At 44.4% G+C, this 25,156-nt stretch overlaps 1 protein-coding gene across 1 annotated transcript in view; it reads right to left on the bottom strand.

Annotated features, from left to right (window-relative positions):
* The window catches only part of LOC126469951 (SET and MYND domain-containing protein 4-like), a 201,311-nt gene that overhangs the window by 131,792 nt on the left and 44,363 nt on the right, over positions 1–25,156 (bottom strand). Inside the window, exon 3 of the mRNA XM_050097361.1 lies at positions 13,801–13,885. Coding sequence (XP_049953318.1) covers positions 13,801–13,885 — 85 coding nt within the window. The remainder of the gene's footprint in view (positions 1–13,800; positions 13,886–25,156) is intronic.

Here is a 25,156-nt window from a genome sequence, read left to right as displayed (position 1 = left end):
GGAGTAGAATGCAACCGGTGTTGAGATCAGAATGAAAAAATCGGAGTCATTACTTTTCAGCACGCCCTCGTATATATACACAAAAGCGTGAAAGAAACTGGTATAGGCATGCGTATTCAAATACAGAGATATGTAAACAGGCAGAATACGGCGCTGCGGTTGGCAAAGCCTATATACGACATCAAGTGTCTGGCACAGTTGTTAGATCGGTTACTGCTGCTACAATGGCAGGTTATCAAGATTTAAGTGAGTTTCAACGTGGTGTTATAGTTGGCGCACGAGCGAAGGGACACAGCATCTCCGATGTAGCGATTAAGTGGGGATTTTCCCGCACGAGCATTTCACAAGTTTATAGTGAATATCAGGAATCCGGTAAAACATCAAACCTCCGACATTACTGCAGTCGGAAAAGGATACTGCAGGAACGGGACCAACGACGACTGAAGAGAATCGTTCAGCTTGACAGAAGTGCAGCCCTTCCGCAAACTGCAGCAGGTTTCATTGCTGGGCTATCAACTAGTATCAGCGAGCGAACCATTCAAAGAAACATCATCGATATGGGCTTTCGGAGTCGAAGGCCCACTCTTGTACCCTTGATGACTGCACATCACAAAGCTTTACGCCTCACCTGGGCCCGTCAACACCGACATTGAACGGCTTATGATTGGAAACACGTTGCCTGCTCGGACGAGTCTCGCTTCAAATTGTATCGAGCGGACGGACGTGAACGGGTATGGAGACAACCTCATGAATCCACATCAGCAGGGGACTATTTCAGGTGGTGGAGGCTCTGTAAGTGTGTGTGGTGTGTGCAGTTGGAGTGATGTGGGACCCCTGATACTTCTAGACGCGACTCTGGCAGGTGACACGTACATAAGCATCCTGTCTGATCACCTGCATCCATTCATGTCCATTGTGCATTCCAACTGACGTAGGCAATTCCAGCAGAACAATACGACACCCCTCTCGTCCATAATTGCTACAGAGTAGCTCCAGGAACATTCTTTTAAGTTTGAACACTTCCGCTGGGCACCAAATTCCTGAGGTATGAACATGAAATGTCGTGTGACGAGGGCCTCCCGTCGGGTAGACCGTTCGCCTGGTGCAAGTCTTTCGATTTGACGCCACTTCGGGGACATGCGCGTCGATGGGGATGAAATGATGATGATTAGGACAACACAACACCCAGTCCCTGAGCGGAGAAAATCTCCGACCCAGCCGGGAATCGAACCCGGGCCCTTTGGATTGACAGTCTGTCGCGCTGACCACTCAGCTACCGGGGGCGGACGGTATGAACATTATTGAGCATATCTGAGATGCCTTGAACCGTGCCGTTCAGAAGAAGAGGTGTCTGCCTCCTCGTATTCTTAAGGATTTTTGGACAGTCCTGCAAGATTCGTTGTGTCAGTTCCCTCCAGCACTACTTCAGACATCAGTCGAGTCCATGCCACGTCGTGTTGCGGCACTTCTGGCTGCATGCGGGGGCCCTACACGATATTAGGCAGGTATACCTGTTCCTTTGGCTCTTTAGTGTAAGATGTACGTAGCTGTTTGAGATCTGTTGTGGGGAGTACAGTTTCAGTTTTGTGTTGATGAAACTCCTGTGAAGCCCATCGTTAATCATTCGGTTGCAGTATTAAAAAGTTTTTGCTGCTACGAAATTAACAAAAAAAGTTAGTTGGTTTGCGTTTATTCACTTATGGGTCAGATTTCATACAAAGGGGAAATGTTTCAGGGCAGTAAGGAAACGGAGCCTTAGTCTCTTATGAACTTACAGTTTAAAGCACAAAGTTGTGCAAGATCCAGTAATCAAGACGTGCGCTTTTCTAGCAGCAACTGTCACCATAGCTGGTAAATCTTGAGACGACGAGGAAATCGCAGAAAAAGTGCGAGTAGTGGGATCATTGATACCTTTTGAGGTACACATGTGTGAGTGTGGCGGTAGAGAGAATGATGGCAAGGAGTATTACTACTCCGCGCAATAATTTGGTTGTAGACGCATAAATTTTTAAAGTTCTACCCGGCGAGCTCAGAGCTCAGAAGGCTAGCTCAGGGCCGGTGTGCTAATAGGAATTTCAACAAGGCGTGTCGCCTATGTAGTGGAAGACAGGGCACCAAGTGAGCATTGCCACACAACCTCTGAGCGAGGAAAGCAGAAGCTCAAACGCCTCAGCCCTACGTAACAGGATGGTAGGAAGTAACACTACGTCACTTCAGCGTCAGGTTCCCACTGCAGTAGTAAAATGCTGCAGAAAGACCCGAGATCGGAAACACAGAATAATTATTGAACTACCGTAGCGGGGCAAGAACTGCTGATGAGAACAATAAATGAGGGTCAATTTGATATCGGACCCAGAGCCATCTAGTCAAAGGTGCAGCCTCGGCTCTTTAAATAACGAGGCTTTTGGAGATCAATGGCACGTACAGCTGTGCTGCCATTCCGTCCGTGTCACTTTAACCAGAGAGAAAGGTGGTCTATTCAGTTTCAGTAAACCCACGACAAGCTGATCGATGGTGGTAGCCTGCTATGCAACTAACTTGATGCAAACAACAGCCGTGGCCTGCCACTGCCGTCTAGTGGGACATCCCGGATGACAAGGTCTACATCTACATCTACATCTATATGGATACACTGCAAATCATATTTAAGTGCGTGGCAGAGAGTTCATCGAACCACCTTCACAATTCTCTATTATTCCAATCTCGTATAGCGCGCGGAAAGAATGAACACCTATATCTTTCCGTACTAGCTCTGATTTCCCTTATTTTTATAGTGGCGATCGTTCTTCCCTATGTATGTAGGTGTCAACAAAATATTTTCGCATTCGGACGAGAAAGTTGGTGATTGGAATTTCGTGAGAAGATTCCGTCGCAACGAAAAACGCCTTTCTTTTAATGATGTCCAGCCCAAATCCTGTATCATTTCTGTGACACTCTCTTCTATATTTCCCGATAATACAAAACGTGCTGCCTTTCTTTGAACTTTTTCGATGTACTCCGTCAGTCCTATCTCGTAAGGATACCACACCGCGCTGCGGTATTCTAAAAGAGGGCGGACAAGCGTAGTGTAGGCAGTCTCCTTAGTAGGTATGTTCCATTTTCTAAGTGTCCTGCCAAAAAAACGCAGTCTTTGGTTAGCCTTCCCCACAACATTATCTATGTGTTCATTCCAATTTAAGTTGTTCGTAATTGTAATACCTAGGTATTTAGTTGAATTTACGGTTTTTAGATTAGACTGATTTATCGTGTAACCGAAGTTTAACGAATTACTTGTAACACTCATGTGGGTGACCTCACACGTTTCGTTATGTAGGGTCAACTGCCACTTTTCGCACCATTTAGATACCTTTTCTAAATCGTTTTGCAGTTTGTTTGGATCTTTTGCTGACTTTATTAGTCGATAAACGACAGCGTGATTTGCAAACAACTGAAGACGGCTGCTCAGATTGTCTCCCAAATCGTTTATATAGATAAGGAACAGCAAAGGGCCTATAGCACTACCTTGGGGAACGCCAGAAATCACTTCTGTTTTATTCGATGTCTTTTCGTCAATTACTACGAACTGTGACCTCTCTGATAGGAAATCACGAATCCAGTCACGTAACTGAGTCGATATTCCATAAGCAAGCAATTTCACTACGAGCCGCTTGTGTGGTTCAGTGTCAAAAGACTTCCAAAAATCCAGAAATACGGAATCGATCTGAAATCCCTTGTCAATAGCACTCAACACTTCATGTAAATGAAGAGCTAGTTGTGTGTTCACAGGAACGATGTTTTTAAACCCATGTTGACTGTGTGTCAATAGACCGTTTTCTTGGAGGTAATTCATAATGTTCGAACACAATATAAGTTCCAAAATCCTGCTGCATATCGACGTTAACGATATGGGCCTGTAATTTAGTGGATTACTCCTACTACCTTTCTTGAATATTGGTGTGACCTGTGGAACTTTCCAGTCTTTGGGTACGGATCTTTCTTCGAGCGAACGTTTGTATATGATTGTTAAGTATGGAGCTAACGCATCAGCATACTCCGAAAGGAACCTAATTGGTATACAGTCTTTGTCCAGAAGACTTGCTTTTATTAAGTGATTTAAGTTGCTTCACTACTCCAAGGATATTTACTTCTACGTTACTCATGTTGGCAGCTGTTCTCGATTGGGATTCTGGAATATTTACTTAGTCTTCTTTGGTGAAGGCATTTCGGAAGGCTGTGTTTAGTAACTCTGCTTTGACAGCACTGTTCAAAAATGGTTCAAATGGCTCTGAGCACTATGGGACTTAACATCTGAGGTCATCAGTCCCCTAGAACGTAGAACTACTTAAACCTAACTAACCTAAGGAGATCTTACACATCCTTCCCGAGGCAGGATTCGAACCTGCGACCGTAGCGGGCAGCACTGTCTTCGATAGTATCTCCATTGCTATCGCACAGAGAAAGCATTGACAGTTTCTTGCCGCTAACATACTTCACATACGACGAGAATCTCTTTGGATTTTCTGCCGGGTTTCGAGACAAAGTTTCGTTGTTGGAAACTGTTATAAGCATCTCGCATTGAAACCCGCGCTAAATTTCGAGCTTCTGTAAAAGATCGCCAATCTTGGGGATTTTGCTTCTGTTTAAATTGGGCATGTTTGTTTCGTTGTTTCCTCCTGGTGTGTGGCCAACCTTTCTCCACTGAGGGTCAATCACACGTGAACAACAAGCTGTCCTTTCCACACCGTCCAGGCGTGATGTGTTTGCGCAGCCACCTGACCAACTCGTGAACACCTGGTTGATCCACGATGGCTGACCAGCGCCCAGTCTTCATGACAAACGACAACCCGAACCACACAGTCAGCTGCTCTCACCTGAGCCAGCGACGGGCTGTCTACGAGAGCGCTGAGGTGTGGGCCGTACTGTACTAAGGAACTTCTGGATGTGCGAGCCTACCGGCCCACGCCGCCACCGGCAATACACACTGCGGCAGCTCCGACGTCACGACTCGCTGATGGGGCGTATCAGCACTCCTTCGTGGCTCATGCTTACACCCGGCACCCCCGGGATAACATGGTCGCCCAGCAGTGTTAGTGACGTCACACTAAGCGGCCCATAGCCGACGCAGCAGTCCACGGACACCTCCGTACAGACGCGCCTGATCTTCTGTCCGTATAGGAGCCAACTATAATTCGAACCAAAGACCAAATTATATATATTCTTGTAAACAGCATAAAGGTTCATAACGAAATACCGATTACATATACGGGCAGGAATAGGTTCTAGAACTCCTCTGAAAAGTGTTTATCTTCAGTACCAGAATGAACATCAAATTGTCAGGTTTTCTAAATAGAAAAGCACTTTGTTAGTAACAGACAGCAATAATGAGACTTGCAGTTGGTGATTTCTACGTGGAAAAGGAAATAAGCTGTAGAGAGATTGAAAATGGTAAGTAAAGAGAGCCTTAGCCTTTTGCTCACATTATTACATGTAATGCACTTGGTTGTTTTTCATTTCCTTACCTTTCATAACATTTTTAATATTGTTTCAAGAAGTGTATCTTCAATAGCAGAGTGAACTTCAAATTGTCAGGCTTTTCTTAAAGGAAAGAGCAGTCCCTTAGTATCACAGTGCAGGACAGAATCTTGTGTTCAGTGATGTCTATGTTAAAAGGAGAATATTTGATATCTACACTCCTGGAAATTGAAATAAGAACACCGCGAATTCATTGTCCCAGGAAGGGGAAACTTTATTGACACATTCCTGGGGTCAGATACATCACATGATCACACTGACAGAACCACAGGCACATAGACACAGGCAACAGAGTATGCACAATGTCGGCACTAGTACAGTGTATATCCACCTTTCGCAGCAATGCAGGCTGCTATTCTCCCATGGAGACGATCGTAGAGATGCTGGATGTAGTCCTGTGGAATGGCTTGCCATGCCATTTCCACCTGGCGCCTCAGTTGGACCAGCGTTCGTGCTGGACGTGCAGACCGCGTGAGACGACGCTTCATCCAGTCCCAAACATGCTCAATGGGGTACAGATCCGGAGATCTTGCTGGCCAGGATAGTTGACTTACACCTTCTAGAGCACGTTGGGTGGCACGGGATACATGCGGACGTGCATTGTCCTGTTGGAACAGCAAGCTCCCTTGCCGGTCTAGGAATGGTAGAACGATGGCTTCGATGACGGTTTGGATGTACCGTGCACTATTCAGTGTCCCCTCGATGATCACCAGTGGTGTACGGCTAGTGTAGGAGATCGCTCCCCACACCATGATGCCGGGTGTTGGCCCTGTGTGCCTCGGTCGTATGCAGTCCTGACTGTGGCGCTCACCTGCACGGCGCCAAACACGCATACGACCATCATTGGCACCAAGGCAGAAGCGACTCTCATCGCTGAAGGCGACACGTCTCCATTCGTCCCTCCATTCACGCCTGTCGCGACACCACTGGAGGCGGGCTGCACGATGTTGGGGCGTGAGCGGAAGACGGCCTAACGGTGTGCGGGACCGTAGCCCAGCTTCATGGAGACGGTTGCGAATGGTCCTCGCCGATACCCCAGGAGCAACAGTATCCCTAATTTGCTGGGAAGTGGCGGTGCGGTCCCCTATGGCACTGCGTAGGATCCTACGGTCTTGGCGTGCATCCGTGCGTCGCTGCGGTCCGGTCCCAGGTCGACGGGCACGTGCACCTTCCGCCGACCACTGGCGACAACATCGATGTACTGTGGAGACCTCATGCCCCACGTGTTGAGCAATTCGGCGGTACGTCCACCCGGCCTCCCGCATGCCCACTATACGCCCTCGCTCAAAACCCGTCAACTGCACATACGGTTCACGTCCACGCTGTCGCGGCATGCTACCAGTGTTAAAGACTGCGATGGAGCTCCGTATGCCACGGCAAACTGGCTGACACTGACGGCGGCGGTGCACAAATGCTGCGCAGCTAGCGCCATTCGACGGCCAACACCGCGGTTCCTGGTGTGTCCGCTGTGCCGTGCGTGTGATCATTGCTTGTACAGCCCCCTCGCAGTGTCCGGAGCAAGTATGGTGGGTCTGACACACCGGTGTCAATGTGTTCTTTTTTCCATTTCCAGGAGTGTATCTTTTGTTTCCATTCTTTATTACTGGGGATACACTTGTAAAAATTCTTGAAAAGAGCTGTCACCATGAACATATGAGTAAATTCACAACAGTCATGTGTTTTATGAGATAAAGCGAACTCTTGTTACCTTATTGTAAACGAAAGTTGTGAGGGCTTTGCTACGTATGACAGTGTTTAAGATAATTTACTTTCAGTGTAATAGCTTGAAAATGTTGAGTCCTGCTGTCAGTTGGCATTTGTCACCACGTGTATGCGAGTTTTAAAGCTAAATAGTGTTCTGACAATTATAAAATAGTGGCAAAGTTCCTCTATCGATTAAACTCATTCCTGCCCGTATATGTAATCGGTATTTCGTTATGAACCTTTATGCTGTTTACAAGAATATATATAATTTGGTCTTTGGTTCGAATTATAGTTGGCTCCTTTCTGTGTGACGGACAGAAGGTGGTTAGCATCAGGCGCGTCTGTACGGAGGTGTCCGTGGACTGCTGCGTCGGCTATGGGCCGCTTAGTGTGACGTCACTAACACTGCTGGGCGGCCTTGTTATCCCGGGGGTGTCGCTTACACCCGGCCGCCGTCCGACGCACTCAGACACTTTGTAACACTGTAAACTCATCCTGGAAAATACATATTATTGCAGATACCGCTGTATCATTAACGCCTCCGGACGTATTCTGGACCACTCTTCTGCACAACGCGCCCGGCTTCCTACACACAACGCGACCACAGCTCCCCGGGCGGCAATAGTATTCTCATTAATAACTGTTCTCGAGATGTCGAAGTAATACTTCATCTTGCTTGGCTCCTTATGGCGAAGGTAAATGCAAAATGCGGAAACGTTATACTGTGGCGACAATGTTAGCTCTGACATTTAGAATCCTTGCTACCGGAGACAATTACCCCTGTCTGAAGTTCCAGTTTAAGGAATCTACTGCATCGAAAACTAACGTCGTCCTAGTTTTCCAGGATCTGCTGAAATCCGTAGAAAACTACATTAAGTAACTTGATGGGCACTTAAAATTTCTTCTTTCTGAAAAACGAAAGACATATTTGACGCTTAGCATTTACGCTCGATAGTTCCACAATATGCACATATGCGTTTATTTCTGAGTATGCAGCACTGTGAGGGTATACAAAATGGAAGCCCTGGAAGGATAACACATTTCCGTTCACATGTACGTCAGTCAAATCCCATCACGGGATTTATTTTTGGTGTGTGTTTGTTTTTTGTTTACCTTCAGCTTCCAAATACTAGAGAAGAGTGGCTGGGTGTCGCACTGTTTGGGGGTTTTGAACAACAAACATACCTATAAAACAGTGTCAGCAGCTATTCCAGTTGCAAGCACGGTACCAGTGTTCTTTTATTTTCTATCGTCGGCGCAAACTACTGATGAATCAAAGCCGCCCCTAAAGGAACCAAGACGGTTTTGGCACACCAAGGGCACCAGAATCATTCCTCTTCTTCAACAGGTATTCATTGGCAGTACGAACGAAGTTTTCCTATTTTGTTCAGACTTGGTGTTGCTGTTTCTCGGTTGTTCTTACTTGTGAGGAATAGTAGGCAGTCATTTAGTTTCACTCTGTCTTTATAATTCGCCGAATTAACGAAGCAAAAACAAGAAAATACGTGATAATGCGCGTCAAATTCCATGTGTTTCTCGTTGTACCGTTCGACCAAAGCGTAAACGCGAAGACAAATTAGAATGTGCGCGAAAAACTAAATTGTTTAACAGTAAGGTGTAGTAAAACAAAGCACTAAACGGACTATTGCACGTTTTTCACCGACAGGGATTGGGGGAACCTGTGCAAAGTGGCCCGTGCGCACAAATTAGAAACATGCGTGACTTCGGGCCTTTGCATACGTCCACTTGCCCGTTCGTGCAACGGCGGCACGTACCTACCTAGTGCGCACAGAAAGTTGCATAGATGTAAACGAACGTTTGACTACCTCGATTGCTTCGAGTGATTGCTCATACTGTTCGGAGAGCCGCCATATGCCTTCCCCTTGTACAAAGACACAGATTGTCTCAGCGGATGTAGTGTGTTGCCCCCGTCAGCATCTAGGAACATTAGGAAAGTGTCCTGTTCAGCCGGCCAGTGTGGCCGAGCGGTTCTAGGCGCTTCAGTCTGGAACCACGCGACCGCTACGGTCGCAGGTTCGAATCCTGCCTCGGGCATGGATGTGTGTGACGTCCTTAGGTTAGTTAGGTTTAAGTAGTTCTAAGTTCTAGGGGACTGATGACCTCAGATGTTAAGTCCCATAGTGCTCAGAGCCATTTGAACCATTTTTTTGTCCTGTTCACCCAAGAATGTCAGTTTAGCTTGGAAAGTGATCCTTGTCTTCCGTTCATTTAGCTCACAGTTATGGCACGTTACAACCGTATCATTCATGTGGAAAGGCCCAATATGGTAGCAGCTGTGGTTTTGTCTCCAGTGCAATCAGGTTAGGAGTACAAATGGTACTGCATTTGTTTCCTAGAGTTACTGTAGCAGCAGATCTGTAAAGATGACACCTTGCAGTGGTATCTTGGTTCCTGAAGTGGAGCATGTGAGCTTGGTTTTCATCTTAAGCATCATATGCACACGGGGCTGGTCTCTCGGATGAATACATCCACGCACACATCAAGAATAACCAGCTCCACGAGCTTACATCCAATTGAAAGTGAGTGGGAAGTTTCGGTCGAAGGAAAGGATTATCGGCAGACATGCTGAACGGCCTGGTCTAGAGCATGTGATGCGTTGTGCATCCTATACTGCCTCACAACAAAGTCACGCCTTGCATTGCTGCTTTGTAAGCTACCGGCGGAGGTAACTTCAGCCATGGCATTACTCACGGTCCATCGTCAGCTTCCTAGTAAACATTGTTTTCGTATCTCTGTGTCACGACTTACAATGTTGCCACGGCATCTATATCTGCATACACTATCACCATTCCTCATAAAGTTTCGTGAATGTCTACGATCCATTCATTTACTTAGTGTAGACTTTACGTAGTGTAGAATAAGTACACTGTCTGACAAAAAAAAGAAAAAAAAATGAAGCTCGCAGAACAGCAGGTCCGAGTGTGTAAACGGCTAGAATTGCAACACTCCGTGGCATAGTGCATTAATATTGTTCGTGTTTAGCGCTGTTACCAGATCTGGTAGGATATATAAGGGGCATGAACAACGTGAGACGTTGATTGCTCACTGTAGAGGACACGGAGATGCCGCATACTCGTGTGAGACAGCGTTATCAGCGCCTAACAGAGTTTTAAAGGGGCCACATTGTGGGTCCCCATTTGACTGGCTAGTCTAATAGTGAAATATCAAAATTTGTGGGGCTTTCGGATTTGACAGTGGCAAGATGTTGGACTGCATGGGAACGTGAGGACATGCATACTCATCGTCAACGTTCCAGTCGACCACGTCTGACCACCACCAGGGAAGATCACCATAGTGAGTGCTAAACACATCTTAACCACTTCACATATACGCCTGCCATCTGAGAACAAGTAATGGACTCCTTGCAACATTCTGTGTCATCCCACACCGTCGGTAGGAGACTTACGGCAGCCAGGCTATGGAATTACCGTCCCATGTGTATGCAGCATTTAACACAACAACATACAAGCCTGCGTTTGGAATAGTAGTGTGTTCGAGAAGCATGGACTGCTTATAGATAGCACTGCATTGTGTCCAGCGATGTTTTGCTGTAACTCGGATAACAATCGCCAGGGAGGATGGCGGTGGTCTGGGGAGAGGTTTCCAATGTTTTGGAGAAGCACAGCGTTGTTACTCCTGGTTTCATGGCGTGGGGCATGCCTTCAGGTCACTGCTGGTAGTGAGAGAGGGAACACAACAGTATGTCACAGACAATTTGCATCCTCGCTTACTACCTCTGGAGCAACCTTATCGTGGTGCTATTTGCTCATCCACACATAGTATGAACTGTCTGCGTGATGCTGAGGTACACCCATGGCCAATAAGATCCCCAGATCTACCCCGACAGGACATATGGGGGACCAACCAGTGTGTCAGTTCCATCCCAGTGCTAGTATCAAGGATGTCAAGGACCAATTACAACACTTGTGGGTTATTTTGCCTTACAACAGCTTTATGACAGCCTTCCCAACCGTATCAGTGGATGGAACCAGTCCAGAGGGGGTGCAACATCATACTGATAAAGGGGCTAAAACCGACAACTTCTTTTAAATTTGGTACGACTTTATAATCACCTCAATAACACCACATACCTGCTCAACCCGCATAGTTTTATTTCGTTTCCTCGACCTGTTCTGGGTGCTTCACTTTCTTTGTCAGGCACTTACAGTGAGGAGACAAAAGTCACGGAATAGCGATATCCTCATATACAGATGGAGGTCGTGTCGCGTACACAAGATATAACAGGACAGAACATTGGCAGAGCTGTGTCCAGGGCACCCTCTTTCCCTTCTCTCCCTCTTCACTTCCTCCCCCCTCCTCCCTCCCTCTCCTTCCCCCTCTCTGGGCTTCCACACACACCCCCTACCCTCGCCCCTCCCTTCTTCTCTCCCACTGGCACCTTCCTCCCCCTCCCTCCTACCCTCACCTCTTCCCTCTGGCAGGCCCCCGGCTTTTTCGTGTGCGCAGTATGTTTTTAGTGCGCCGGAGATCGTCGCCACCGTGCTAGTGTTTGTCTTCCCGTCAGTTACTCAGTGTTTCTTCTTCAGTGCTCTTCCGTTCACATATGAAACTATGTGTCTCCATTGTGTACAGTGCTGAACGTTTTTATACAAACAGTGCATCCGTGAACGCCTTCTTTTATTTTAATATGTACGTCTCCTGTTTTTATCCTCCATGTATGTTTGTTTATATGTCTTCCTGTTTCATGTATGTTTTTTCTGTGGCCGAAGAGCGGCATAGATAGGCCACTGCCGGCCTACCTTTCTGTAGAGATTTTAAATTTACAATAAAGGAAAAAAAAACAGAACTGTCATTTGTACTCAGGAGATTCTCGTGAAAAGATTTCCTACGTGATTATGCCCGAACGACTTTCAGCGCGAAATGGTAGTTGATGCGAGACACATGGGACACTGCACTTCGAAAATCGTTACGGAATTGAATATTTCGCTATCTACAGTGTCAAGAATGTGTCGAGAACACCAAATTTCAGGCATTACCTCTCAGCACGGACAACGCAGTGGCCAACGGCCTTCACTTAACGACAGAGGGCAGTGACGTTGTCGTAGAGCTGCCAGTGGTATCAGAAAAGCAACACAGCAAGAAATAACCACAGAAATCGAAGTGGGACGTACGACAAAAGTATCCGTTGGAAAATGCGCCGTTATGGGCTATGGTAACAGACGACCCACGCAAGTGATTTTGCTAACACCACGACATCGCCCGCAGTGCCTCTCCCAGGTTCGTGACCGTATGGGTTGGACCATAGACGACTGGAAAACAGTGACCTGTTCAGATGAGACCCGATTTCGGTTGGTAAGAGCTGATAGTAAGGTTGGAGTGTAGCGCAGATCCCACGAAGCTATGATCCCAAGTTGTCAACAAGGCACTGTGCAAGCTGGTGGTGGCTCCATAACGATGTGGACTGGCAACACCTTCGCAATTATGGACCGCTATACAGGCAACATGGCTCAGTATTTCTGCAGGGGACTTCCAACGACTTGTTAAGTCCATACCACGTCGAGGTATTGCTCTACGCCGAGCAAAAGGATGTCTGACACGATGTTAGGTGGTATCCAATGACTTTTATCACCTCAGTGCATGTTATTTACTACAAATATCGGGTGCTGGCCTCGTGTTAGTAGACCTATGACAAACTGATAATCCTTTTCAGAAAGTTGAAAATTTCAGTATATGTATTTTAAAAAAGCATATATTAAACTACTCTCTTGTCAAATTTTTTTTCTAAATATTTTGCCTTTGTCAAAAAATCCAAGAATTACCTGCTCCACAAGTTTTTCTGAAGTATACAGTTTAATGCCACCTTTTGCATTTACCTACTCTCATACAATATGAAAGTTGTAAACCAAGTCACAATGATGAGAATCTTGGTAACATCATGTTGCGAGTGCGATTTGTCACATACACCTGGCAACGTCTGTTGACGTCAGTATGAATTGTGCGTAGGAAGCGGCTTTTTTATAGATTTGAAATTGGCAAAATGGTCGCTGCATGATTTTCGTATGCACGAAACATGACAGTAGCACGTAATCACCATCAAACTTGTAAGGCTTAAGTGGATGGGAGAATCAGTTCATCACTGGTTTAGAGGTTTATACGAAAGTTCTGAGGGCGTGAAAAGCTCACGATCAATTGTAATGAAGGCTAACGTCAAAAGATACTGAGGAACTAACGATATAGGTTCATGACGTGAGAATAAAGGACATCAGCTTCACTATGAAGACGCTTGCACTTCTTTAAAGATCCCAGACTGAATGCAGCTGTCACTATCTTGTTGTGGTCACAGGCAGCACATTTCTGGCTAGCGCAAGAAAGAAAAAGACTCAAATGACGGTGAGCGTCTCAAGAAAAGACGAATTTATATAAAACAGTAGTTGTATTAATAATAAACATAATCATTATTATTATTTTCCGTGATTTACTTACATTTTCATAATTAGTGGTGTGGAAAGAAAACGACAGTGCAGGTTCATTGTTAGCCATTATATTATTTAGCTCTGACATGAAAAATGAATTTATAGTTTCAGCTATGAGGGCGTTACTTACATGAGAGATGTCGTCGATATGTGCGTGACTGTCGCCATCATTTTCTGGTTGCTCGTCAGTATCTGCGGGTTGCTGGTGCTCCCACCTGTAGTGGAAAACGCAGCTGTCATCTTGTCATTGCGGAATCCAATAACTTTTTATTTTGTATCTTTCTATAATAAATATCAAAATTTGATTTGTTATCAGTTGAACATAATTAACAGATAGATATATGGGAAGGAAAGCGTAAGACAATTATAAACAGAAATGTGGTGCCAAAGGTGTGTCACAGGTCACAGTGTTGCCCAAGTACCTTTCTTTTCAGTTGCGCACGTTATTTCCGTCGTCTTTTATTTCCTGGATCTGTAAGATCCTGTAACTTAAGGACAGGTGTGTGTAACGTAAGGGTGTCATTATTGATATTCTTAATAAAATACCGATATCAGCAGCTCATTCTCGGCGGCTGCAATATAGTTTAAGTTGTAGAAAGTCTGGAAGTCACAGGTAGGCGCTTTCCAGTCGTGAAAGCGTCAGTCGATGGCGAGTGACCACGGATATTGGTTGGACTGCGACCCAGAGGCGTAGACAAACGTTTAATTCTGAGGTATGTTGAGCCTAATAGAGGAAAGAAAAAAAAAAAGAGTCGTGACATCTAGGGTTGTCAGGTGTTCTGCCGGATATCAGCGTCATACTTGCACGATATTTCTGTCACGTAGCTCTTGGCCTTCATCAGGTGCGACCTGAGACTGCTCCTCGATTGGACCTGGTCCAGTATTTATGCCTATGGCCTTCCCCCTCCACCAACGGCTGCAGGCGCTTCCTCTGTGGTCCGCGCCCATTCCCTGCGACCTGCTGGAGCGTTGCTGCTCCGTTTTCCGTCCGTGACAGGTGACAGACAGGTGACTAAGTCAGCCATTGCTGAACACTGTCTAAAACTAGATCATGCCATGACATATGAGGATACCAATATTCTAGCACAAACACCCAGATTTTGGGACAGTGTTATAAGAGAATCGATAGAAATTAAAATGACTGACGATCTTGTGAACCGTGACACAGGGTACCAGCTAAGCAGAGCCTGGGATCCGGCTCTGGAATTGTTAAAGGAGCAACGGGGCCAGCTGCAACACTACACAAACAGAAGAACCAGAGACATGGAGATGGTAAACGAGCCCCTGACGGACTGCCAGGTGCACCAGACCGAAGATGGAACACCCAGAAGTGGGACTGGTGGGCGCGGACCGCAGAGGGAACATCCAGAGCCGCAGCGGACGAAAAACGGAGCGGCAACGCTCCAACAGGTCGTGGTGAGCGGGCGCGGACCGCAGGGGGAACGCTTGGTACCCCAGACCGTAGATGAAACCCCCAGAAGCGGGTTTGGTGGACGCGGACCGCAGAGGGAACACCTAGAACCGCAGCGGACGGAAAACAGAGCAGCAACGCTCCAGCAGGTCGCAGGGAATGGGCGCGGACCACAGAGGAAGCGCCTGCAGCCGTTGGTGTAGGGGGAAGGTCATAGGCATAAATACTGGACCAGGTCCACTCGAGGAGCAGTCTCAGGTCGCACCTGATGAAGGCCACGAGCTACGTGACCGAAATATCGTGCAAGTATGACGCTGATATCCGGCAGAACACCTGACAACCCAAAATGTCATTAGATCGCCGGGAAAGCCTGAAGAGTTACAATATGAGTCGTGTTTGTGGTGTATATTCAGAGCAAGTAATTTTGCGAAGTACGTAGAATCGTGACTCTCGAGTATTTTCGAAGATCGCGGAATGTTACAAAACATTTAGCACGTAGTAAACATAGGCTGAATATCTGTTGCAGTAACTAAACGACTGAATTTTTCGCATCGTGAGATAGTTGGAAGAAACCGGCATCTGTGGCTAAGCTAGCTGAGTGCCGTTCGAGTGAGGGAATCTGATGAGGGACCATGATTTGGCTAAAAGTGAAAAATAATCTATGTTTAATTTTGTGAGACTGTTATCATATCAAGAAAATTATTAATTATAGTCTATTATACATAGAGGAAGCCTTATGCAGGTTGGTCTAGACCCACAGTTCAAATAATAGCCACTTGTGTGGCTGATGTAATGAACCCCTTTCACTCGTCCGAGTGCTGTAAAGTGAACGAACTTTTTTGTTAAATTTAGAGAAGAAGATAGAAAGTCTGTTACAGTAATCACATTTAAACACTCTGCATCTCCTCACACACTTAGTGTCTACAGCTTACACAGTGGTTTTCAGAATGCATGCTGCAAAACAATTGAAATTGACACATATAATTCATTTTCAATGGGTAGTTAAATTACGTGATAAATACCCACACAAACTGACAACCCTGATTCTATAAATAACCGAACTCATATGCATAAAACAGCTTCAGAGTCTGATTACTTTACAAGTGATTTAATATGTTAAATGTTTGACGTTAAGCATGTAAGCGAAAAAAAGTTTAGAAAATATTTGAAATTATTTTTAAAATTTATTGGATGTCGCTAAGTTCTCTCATCAAGCACTGGATGGGCACAGTGCGAGTAATTTGCGCTCTGTTTTAAGCAAAAGGTAGTTTTTCAGACATTTCAATGTTTATGACGTCCTATCTCGTGAACTATGTGTTGTTTAATGACATAATTTTGCAGGTGCTTTCAGTGGTATATGTGAATATTGTCTGCAGAATGAGTTGCGTATTGAGTTAGTGTTAAATAAGTAATAAATGGAAACGTCATACCTGATGCTGGAGTTTTATTACATGAGCACCGACAGTGTAGTAAGCTATAAACTTTTTTTTCGTTTAATCATTTTGTGGGGGCATCAGCGAGAAAATGTTTGTAAAGACTTTAAATTTTGCACGAAGTCTGTTGTACGTCATTAAGTGCTCTTATTGACAAATACTGTATGAATATATTCTGGGTAATTTGCGTGCCGCCAGTTACGCTGCCTCCGAACGTATACGCAGTTTCTAGGTGTTATACTTGTCTTACTGTGTTAAAACTTTAACATAAGATCATTCCTCTTATGAGCAGATTACGACAGCACATTAAATTTTAAAATTCTGTCGTCAACTGTATGGAGAATTGAAAATAAAATTTTTGTTGCCCCTGGAAGACGTTAGGTAGGCAACCTGCAACTGTGACTGTGCCTTGGGACACCCGTTTAGTAATTAGTAGACACACAATATTTATTTACGGGTGAAAGTAATATTTTGAGAACAGGTTATCTAAGATTTGGAGAAAATTTAGTACCCAAGATCGCATTTAGTACTATTTATTCCAGATTACTGGTTTCCACGGCTAGAAATGCCGTCATCTGATGTTTAAAAGACTTGTTGTTATACGTCCTTCCGTTATGACTGTATCACATACATACTATGTTGACATCCTAGTGGATATTGCGTAGCACATTCCACACAGGTTTCTCAAAATGAAATAAAAACCGGTTTCACAAATAAAAACAATACAGTTAAAAAGCCCATAGTGTAATTTGGGATGTCACACACACAACATTCAATTCATGCCTATTAGATGTTGAATTGTGTAACAGTGCATATTTCTGCACTTGTTCACATTTAGATGACGAGTTAAATACATCATGGATTGACATTCTTTGAAGTACACAATCCAGTTCAGTTGAACTGTGTACATCAATGAATGTAGGCCCATGATGTATTTAACTCATGATGTAAACGTAAAAACGTACAGAAACGTGCACTGTTACGCAATTCAACATCCAATAGGCATCAGTGGAATGTTATATGTGCGGACATCCCTAGTAACACAAGGGGCTTTTTAACTGTATTGTTTTTATTTGTGAAACCGGTTTTTATTTTTAAGAAACCTGTGTGTAATGGGCTACATAATACCCAATAGAACATCAACATGGCATGCGTGATAAATTCGTAATGGAACAGGAAGCATAGCAAAAAATTTTTAAAGGTCATAAGATGACATCTTAACTGTTGAAACCCGTAACCAGGGATAAATAGTAATGAATGCGATCTTGGCTATTAAATCTTCTCCAAAACAATTACAGGGCTCTCCTTCGTATCTCTAATTATGAGAAATTTCAATCAAGTTTGTATAAATATTAATAAGTTTACGAAAAGTAACTGCTAATGAAAATCTCCGTGCACGAAATCTGACATATGCACTCTCAAGTTTCCTATCACCTTAAAAAGTCAAAATTTAAAATTTATCCACCACGTTTTGTTACATTTCATTTGACGGTATGTCACTGAGTGCGCCTGTAAATAATTAAATAAGTACTACCTGTGCTGCACACATAGTGAAAGCTAAATAATGTTTCTACAAAATTCTTTATACTTTGATAAATCTTCTCAGAGCTACTTGTTTACTGCAATGAACATACCGAACATAAAAGACAGACAGATAAATTAGGTTGTTGTAATTCACCATAACACGAAACTCTATTGCAGACATCTCATTTGTGTGATGTCCTTAGGTTAGTTAGGTTTAAGTAGTTCTAAGGGGACTGATGACCATAGCTGTTAAGTCCCATAGTGCTCAGAGCCATCTGAACCATTTTGAACCACCTCATTTGTACTGTCACAGTGTAGTAAAATTCTTCTGGGGTTGAGACCGCGTTGTGATATTAGAAAACTAGTTTTCGGCTAGTATTGCTGGCAGATATTATAAGAATGACTGTTTGTGGTTTGTGCTGAATACAGAGTGCTCTAAAATTCCCCTTACAAACTTCTAAGACTTGTATACGGGACTGAACAGATAATATTTTACATTGGAACTCATGTACACAACCGTTTTAAAACATATTGGTTACGCGACCACTTTTACTGGTGTTTATTAGCCGTGACCCAGTACATCACTTGTTTTACAATTCCACTCATTAACAACCAAAGAAACAAAATGGAAACTTAATTACTTCTCACAGACATTGTCTTCCAATTCGGGTGTGCGGCACCACAGTCACGCCTGCTGACGGGGTACCTTTTCTCGAAGGTGAAAATGATATGCTATGGAGTCTGACGTTGTGGATAACGATCTTGATAAAGGTGACGAGCAGCACTCCCGTTACCTTGAGCTTCGCCATACAGAAGAATCACTTCGGTATATTCTGCAAACGTGACTCAACCATGTTCCTCTGACACTTACGTCAATGAGGCTAGAACAATGTCAGAGAGGCATGACAGACGTCAAATGGCATCAGCCGATCCGACGTAACCCCTCCTCCCTTCGCCCAGCATGACTATCCAGTTGCATACCTATCTGGCACACATTTTCAAACGGCTGTAGCTCAGAAACGGTACGTTTCTGGATATGGGTTCCAGTACAAAATATTGTCTAGTCAGCCGCACTACAAGTCCTAGAAATTTGTAAGGGGACTTTTGGAGCATCCTGTATATATTATTTGAAAATGACTGAGCGTCTGGGCATATTACACTAATGGCCACTAAAATTGTTACACCACGAAGATGACGTGCTACAGACGCGAAATTTAACCGACAGGAAGAAGATGCTGTGATATGTAAATGATTAGTTTTTCAGAGCATTCACACAAAGTTGGCGCCGGTGGCGACACCTACAACGTGCTGACATTAGGAAACTTTCCAACCGATTTCTCATACAAAAACAGCAGCTGACCGGCGTTGCCTGGTGAAACGTTGTTGTGATGCCTCGTGTAAGGAGGAGAAATGCGTACCATCACGTTTCCGGCTTTGATAAAGGTCGGATTGTAGCCTATCGCGATTGCGGTTTATCGTATCGCGACATTGGTGCTCGCGTTGGTCGAGATCCAATGACTGTTAGCAGAATATGGAATCGGTGGGTTCAGGAGGGTAATACGGAACGTCGTGCTGGATCCAAACGGCCTCGTATCACTAGCAGTCGAGATGACAGGCATCTTATCCGCATGGCTGTAACTGATCGTGCAGCCACGTCTCGACCCCTGAGTCAACAGATGGGGACGTTTGCAAGACAACAACCATCTGCACGAACAGTTCGACGACGTTTGCAGCAGCATGGACTATCAGCTCGGAGACCATGGCTGCGGTTACCCTTGACGCTGCATCACAGACAGGAGCCCCTGCAATGGTCTACTCAACTACGAACCTAGGTGCACGAGTGGCAATACGTCATTTTTTCGGATGAATCCAGGTTCTGTGTACAGAGTCATGATGGTCGCGTCCGTGTTTGGCGACATCGCGGTGAGCGCACATTGGAAGCGTGTATTCGTCATCGCCATAACGGCGTATTACCCGGCGTGATGGTATGGGGTGCCATTCGTTACACGTCTCGGTCACCTCTTGTTCGCATTGACGGCGCTTTGAACAGTGGACGTTACATTTCAGATGTATTACGACCCGTGGCTCTACCCTTCATTCGATCCCTGCGAAACCCTACATTTCAGCAGGATAATGCGCGACCGCATGTTGCAGGTCCTGTACGGGCCTTTCTGGATACAGAAAATGTTCGACTGCTGCCCTGGCCAGCACATTCTCCAGATCTTTCAGCAATTGAAAATGTCTGGTGAATGGTGGGCGAGCAACTGCCTCGTCACATTACGCCAGTCACTACTCTCGATGAACTGTGGTATCGTGTTGAAGCTGCATGGGCAGCTGTACCTGTACATGCCATCCAAGCTCTGTTTGACTCAATGGCCAGGCGTCTCAAGGCCGTTATTACGGCCAGAGGCGGTTGTTCTGGGTACTGATTTATCAGGATCTATGCACCCAAACTGCGTGAAAATGTAATCACATGTCAGTCCTCGTGTAATACATTTGTCCAATGAGTACACGTTTATCATCTGCATTTCTTCTTGGTGTAGCAATTTTAATGGCCATTAGTGTATGTTTTTCGTTTGAGTGACAGAATATACGGGCAAGGACATCAGATTCTATTGCTATGTATCTCTCACATTAATTTTTGTTGGTTATCAGCGAATCTGGTGGGAACTACCATCGTGACTAGTGATGCTTGCGTAGTATCCGGTGGCACCTTAGGCCTGTGAGTGCTTCCGGTGTGGTGTTTACGCCACAGAATGGGACATCCTCGCAAGCAGGGACGGCTCGCCGACCTGCTGTAGCTGATAACTCAGCTAATACGCGTGCAGCACTACGTCAAGTTGATAAAATCCACTGGAATTGCCGGTTGCAACCAGTAAAATTTTAAATGAAATATTCCCAGCAACCGCATCTAAAAACCCTTCCCGTTGATCCTCTCACTCAGTCTGTACAAAGTACGCTCAGGCACATACCTGTTTTGAAGTAGTATACGCAAAGAAGTACCACTGGCCAGAAGTGTTCACCCTGATGAAGGTTTCCTGCAGGAGTAGCCGAAACGACGGTACTTTTGTAGGAGACCCAGTCAAACGTACATACATACATACATTTCAGCCATTAGGGACCCTGAAGATAGTGCACTGATCTCAACAGTGTTCCTCCATAGATGGAGAACTTCTGCGCTTTCGATTTAGTTCTCGTGGACATTCAACTGCTCAAGGTCCTTCTGCAGTTCATCCTCCCATCGCTTCCTTGGTGTTCGGTTGGACGAATACCATCAGGATTTCAGTATACACAGCCTTAATACGGCAGGTGTCTGGCTTCCTGGGAAAGTGCCCTCCCAGGTTTATTCTTTGCGCTTTCATCTTCTGTACGATGTTTGGTTGTTTCATCATGTCGTGTAGTTCTTGGTTCTTTTTGTGTCTCCAGATATTATATTCGCTGATTGCCCCAAAGTTTTTTCTCATGATTCAGGATCAACAGGTTCTCTTCATCTTTCTTTGTAGTGCTTAAGGTTTCTGCCCAAATAACAACCCTGGCACTAGCACTCCATTGCATACTTTAAATTTGATATGAATTAATAAATTTTTTGATGAAATTATCTGCTTCACACTGAAATAACTTTAGACCCATTGACAATACGTTGGTTAGTTTCCTGTTTTAAGTTATTATGCTTGTTGAACAATGTGGCAAGCTGTTTAGTTTTCCACTCTGATATGTTCTATATTCCTACCTGTAATATGGTGTTATTTGGGGCTTCTCTGGAACCTTCAATCATTTCGGTGTCCTCCGTGTTAATCCACAGTCCAGTCTCACTGGCAGTCTTTGCCAAGTCCGCCGGTCGGAGTGGCCGAGCGGTTCTAGGCGCTTCAGTCTGGAACCTCGCGACCGCTACGGTCGCAGGTTCGAATCCTGCCTCGGGCATGGATGCGTGTGATGTCCTTAGGTTAGTTAGGTTTAAGTAGTTCTAAGTGTAGGGGACTAATGACCTCAGATGTTAAGTCCCATAGTGCTCAGAGCCATTTGAACCATTTTTTTTTTTTTGCCATGTCCGCTACAGTTTCTGCTATTTCTTCCCCTGACTCATTGTGACTGCAGTGTCGTCTGCATATCCCAATGACTGTATTCTTTCATTTAGCTTCACGCTTTGCGTCCTCTTTTTCTCCAGGATCAAATTAAAAAGCAATTGTCACAGGCTCTGAAGAATTTTATTGGAATGTTTACATTCTAAAATTGTCACAGCTACACCGAATTTACATTTACATCCACTAGCAACAACAATGGTGGACAGTGTCTGCATCAGTATTACCATCTCACTTATGTTTTTTCTTATTCCTATTCGATTCATGATGATGTAAAGGAAAAACGACATTTGTATAGTTCTTAATGTGTCACACTCTATGTAATTTTATCATTGTCATTACTGTACATTGTGTATGAAGGCAGGTGCGATACGACTAAGGCGAAAGCAGAAACTATACCTCGGTGCTGCAAAGATAACAAATCCTGAACTACCAACTAATGAAAATACGCTGTACAACAAGTCTTTAAATTCTTACCTATGACGTATTCACAGACTGAGAATAACAGCGAAAGTGTTCAGTTCAAGCGATCTTTGTCCTACTATGAACAACATAGGCCTAAAAATTAAATACCAACTACTCGCTTAGGACGTTACTTTTTAGCCGGACGTGTTTTGTAGCAGCTTAGACATGGAAATAGTTTTGGAGCAGTTAATTAGATAGTCTACAATCATGTTTTAAATATCAATTTTGATGGACGATTCCGCAGACGTTTTAGATGTTGAATTAACATTGTAGCACTTGATAAACATCACAGAACAACTTAGATGTGTAAAACATGTAATTTGAGCGTCCGTTCGCTTTACATAAGTGTGGTACAGTGATCGAACTAGTGATCCTCAACGCGTAAGTTCATTGCACAAAAATTGTGTAAGTGTGTTTTGATGATGACGAAGCTTACATATTTTAGATGTGGACACGCTGCACATTACATCCTTTACGTAATTTTGGAATGCCGTGTGTGCTCACTTGACTTGATAGGTACAGTATTTGACATAAACATTTTTTTCGTACTTTTGATAGACATTAAAGGTAATTCGGATTCTTTTGAACATGGTGGCTGTATACTGATTGACCTGTTAAGCACTCGGCTGTGATTGGCTGTTTCGTGGTGTTATATTGCACTGTGATTGGAGGAAAGTGGCGTGGCTTAGCGCCATCTTGGATTGTGGAGTCAGAGATAAGAGGGGGGAGGTGACTAGTCGTGTAAAAGATAAGGAGGAGTGGCTTGTGACGTCATGGGTAGGGCACTGAATGTGAACGAGTGAAGTTACGAATGCAAACAAAGTGGATGAGGGATCGTTAACCACGCTGTTTCGTCCCTTCACCCAAATCAACCGCCGGCCGAAGTGGCCGTGCGGTTAAAGGCGCTGCAGTCTGGAACCGCAAGACCGCTACGGTTGCAGGTTCGAATCCTGCCTCGGGCATGGATATTTGTGATGCCCTTAGGTTAGTTAGGTTTAACTAGTTCTAAGTTCTAGGGGACCTCAGCAGTTGAGTCCCATAGTGCTCAGAGCCATTTGAACCAAATCAATCAACCAACCAATGTGGATGAGAAACAACTTACAAGGGGAGGCCGCCAATTGTGAAATTCAGATTCGATTCATACTGCGCACAATAAAAGCTCATGGCCAGAGGTGTAATGTGGCAAAGCACCAAGATGCACTTCTCAGCCGTTGTCGAGAAAATCGACAGTTAAAAGAAACCGTTGCGCTGAAATACTCTCTACGATTAATAGTCTTCTACAGCGTCTTGGCGCAGCGGTACGCGCTCGGGTTCGTAATCAGAAGGTCGCCGGATCGAATCTCGCGCCATGCGACATTTTTCTTTTTATTATAAGCTTTTTGTAATTCATATATATATATATATATATATATATATATATATATATATATATACCTAAACTATTAATGAATTACTTATGCATGTTGGTGAAGGCGGATCGATCTCCAATTGTACCGCCTCCATTTTTCCGTTTGTTTAACAGGGTGTACCAAAGCTCTCACGTCCGCACTGATTTTCGACGATGTTATAAGTTGCGCTAGGGACCGCATCTACCTTCTTTCGAAGTTAGCAAGCAACTACGCTGTTATGCGGCGGCTCGTTTCGGCCCATTCAACATCTGTCGTTCAAGTGTAACGAGCGGGTATCGGAGTTTATATTTCATACCTGCCACAGCAAATTTGTGTTCGTGGGGTTTCTATTCTAATTCGAACGTTTGACTTACGCTATACGTATTCGTTTCGGAATATCGTTTCTACGTCTTCCGTTAACTATACGTGGTTAACATTATGAAGACAATTAATAACATTTGTGAAATACAACTTTGTTTGCGGAAAACATAATGATGTTCGAAGTCGCCAGTTTTTCCACGACAAACGACTTTCAACAACTTATTATATGCATAATTGATGCAACTGATTGCCGGGAATTATATATATATATATATATATATATATATATATATATATATATATATATGTGTGTGTGTGTGTGTGTGTGTGTGTGTGTGTATACACACATTTGAATTACAAAAAACAAACAATAAAAAAAAAGTGTTGTATGGCGCGAGATTCGATCCGGCGACCTTCGGATTACGAACCCGAGCGCTTACCGCTGCGCCACGACGCTGTAGGAAATTATTAAACGTAGAGGGTATTTCACCGTAACGGTTTCTTTTAACTGTCGATTTTCTCGACAACGGCTGAGAAGTGCATCTTGGTGCTTTGTCACATTACACCTCTGGCCATGAGCTTTTATTATGCGCAGTATGAACTGAATCTGAATTTCACAATTGGCGGCCTCCCCTTGTTAGCTATACTACTGTTAACATTTGATAATTGCTATTTCTGTTCTTTCAGTATTTACAACAAATTATTCATCCCTGGGAGACATCACTCTAATATCGTATAACGTCGCCTGTAACCTCGACAAAAGCCTCATTTCGGTGAAAAGGAGAGTCCGCGTGTTTATTCACGTATGTTACATCTACATCAAGCCACTCATGGATAATTAGAATGCTCAGAGCTACGAAACTGT

This window comes from Schistocerca serialis, chromosome 3 (genome assembly GCF_023864345.2).
Source record: "Schistocerca serialis cubense isolate TAMUIC-IGC-003099 chromosome 3, iqSchSeri2.2, whole genome shotgun sequence".
Classification (NCBI taxonomy): domain Eukaryota; kingdom Metazoa; phylum Arthropoda; class Insecta; order Orthoptera; family Acrididae; genus Schistocerca; species Schistocerca serialis.
This window is presented reverse-complemented; position numbering and strand designations above follow the sequence as displayed.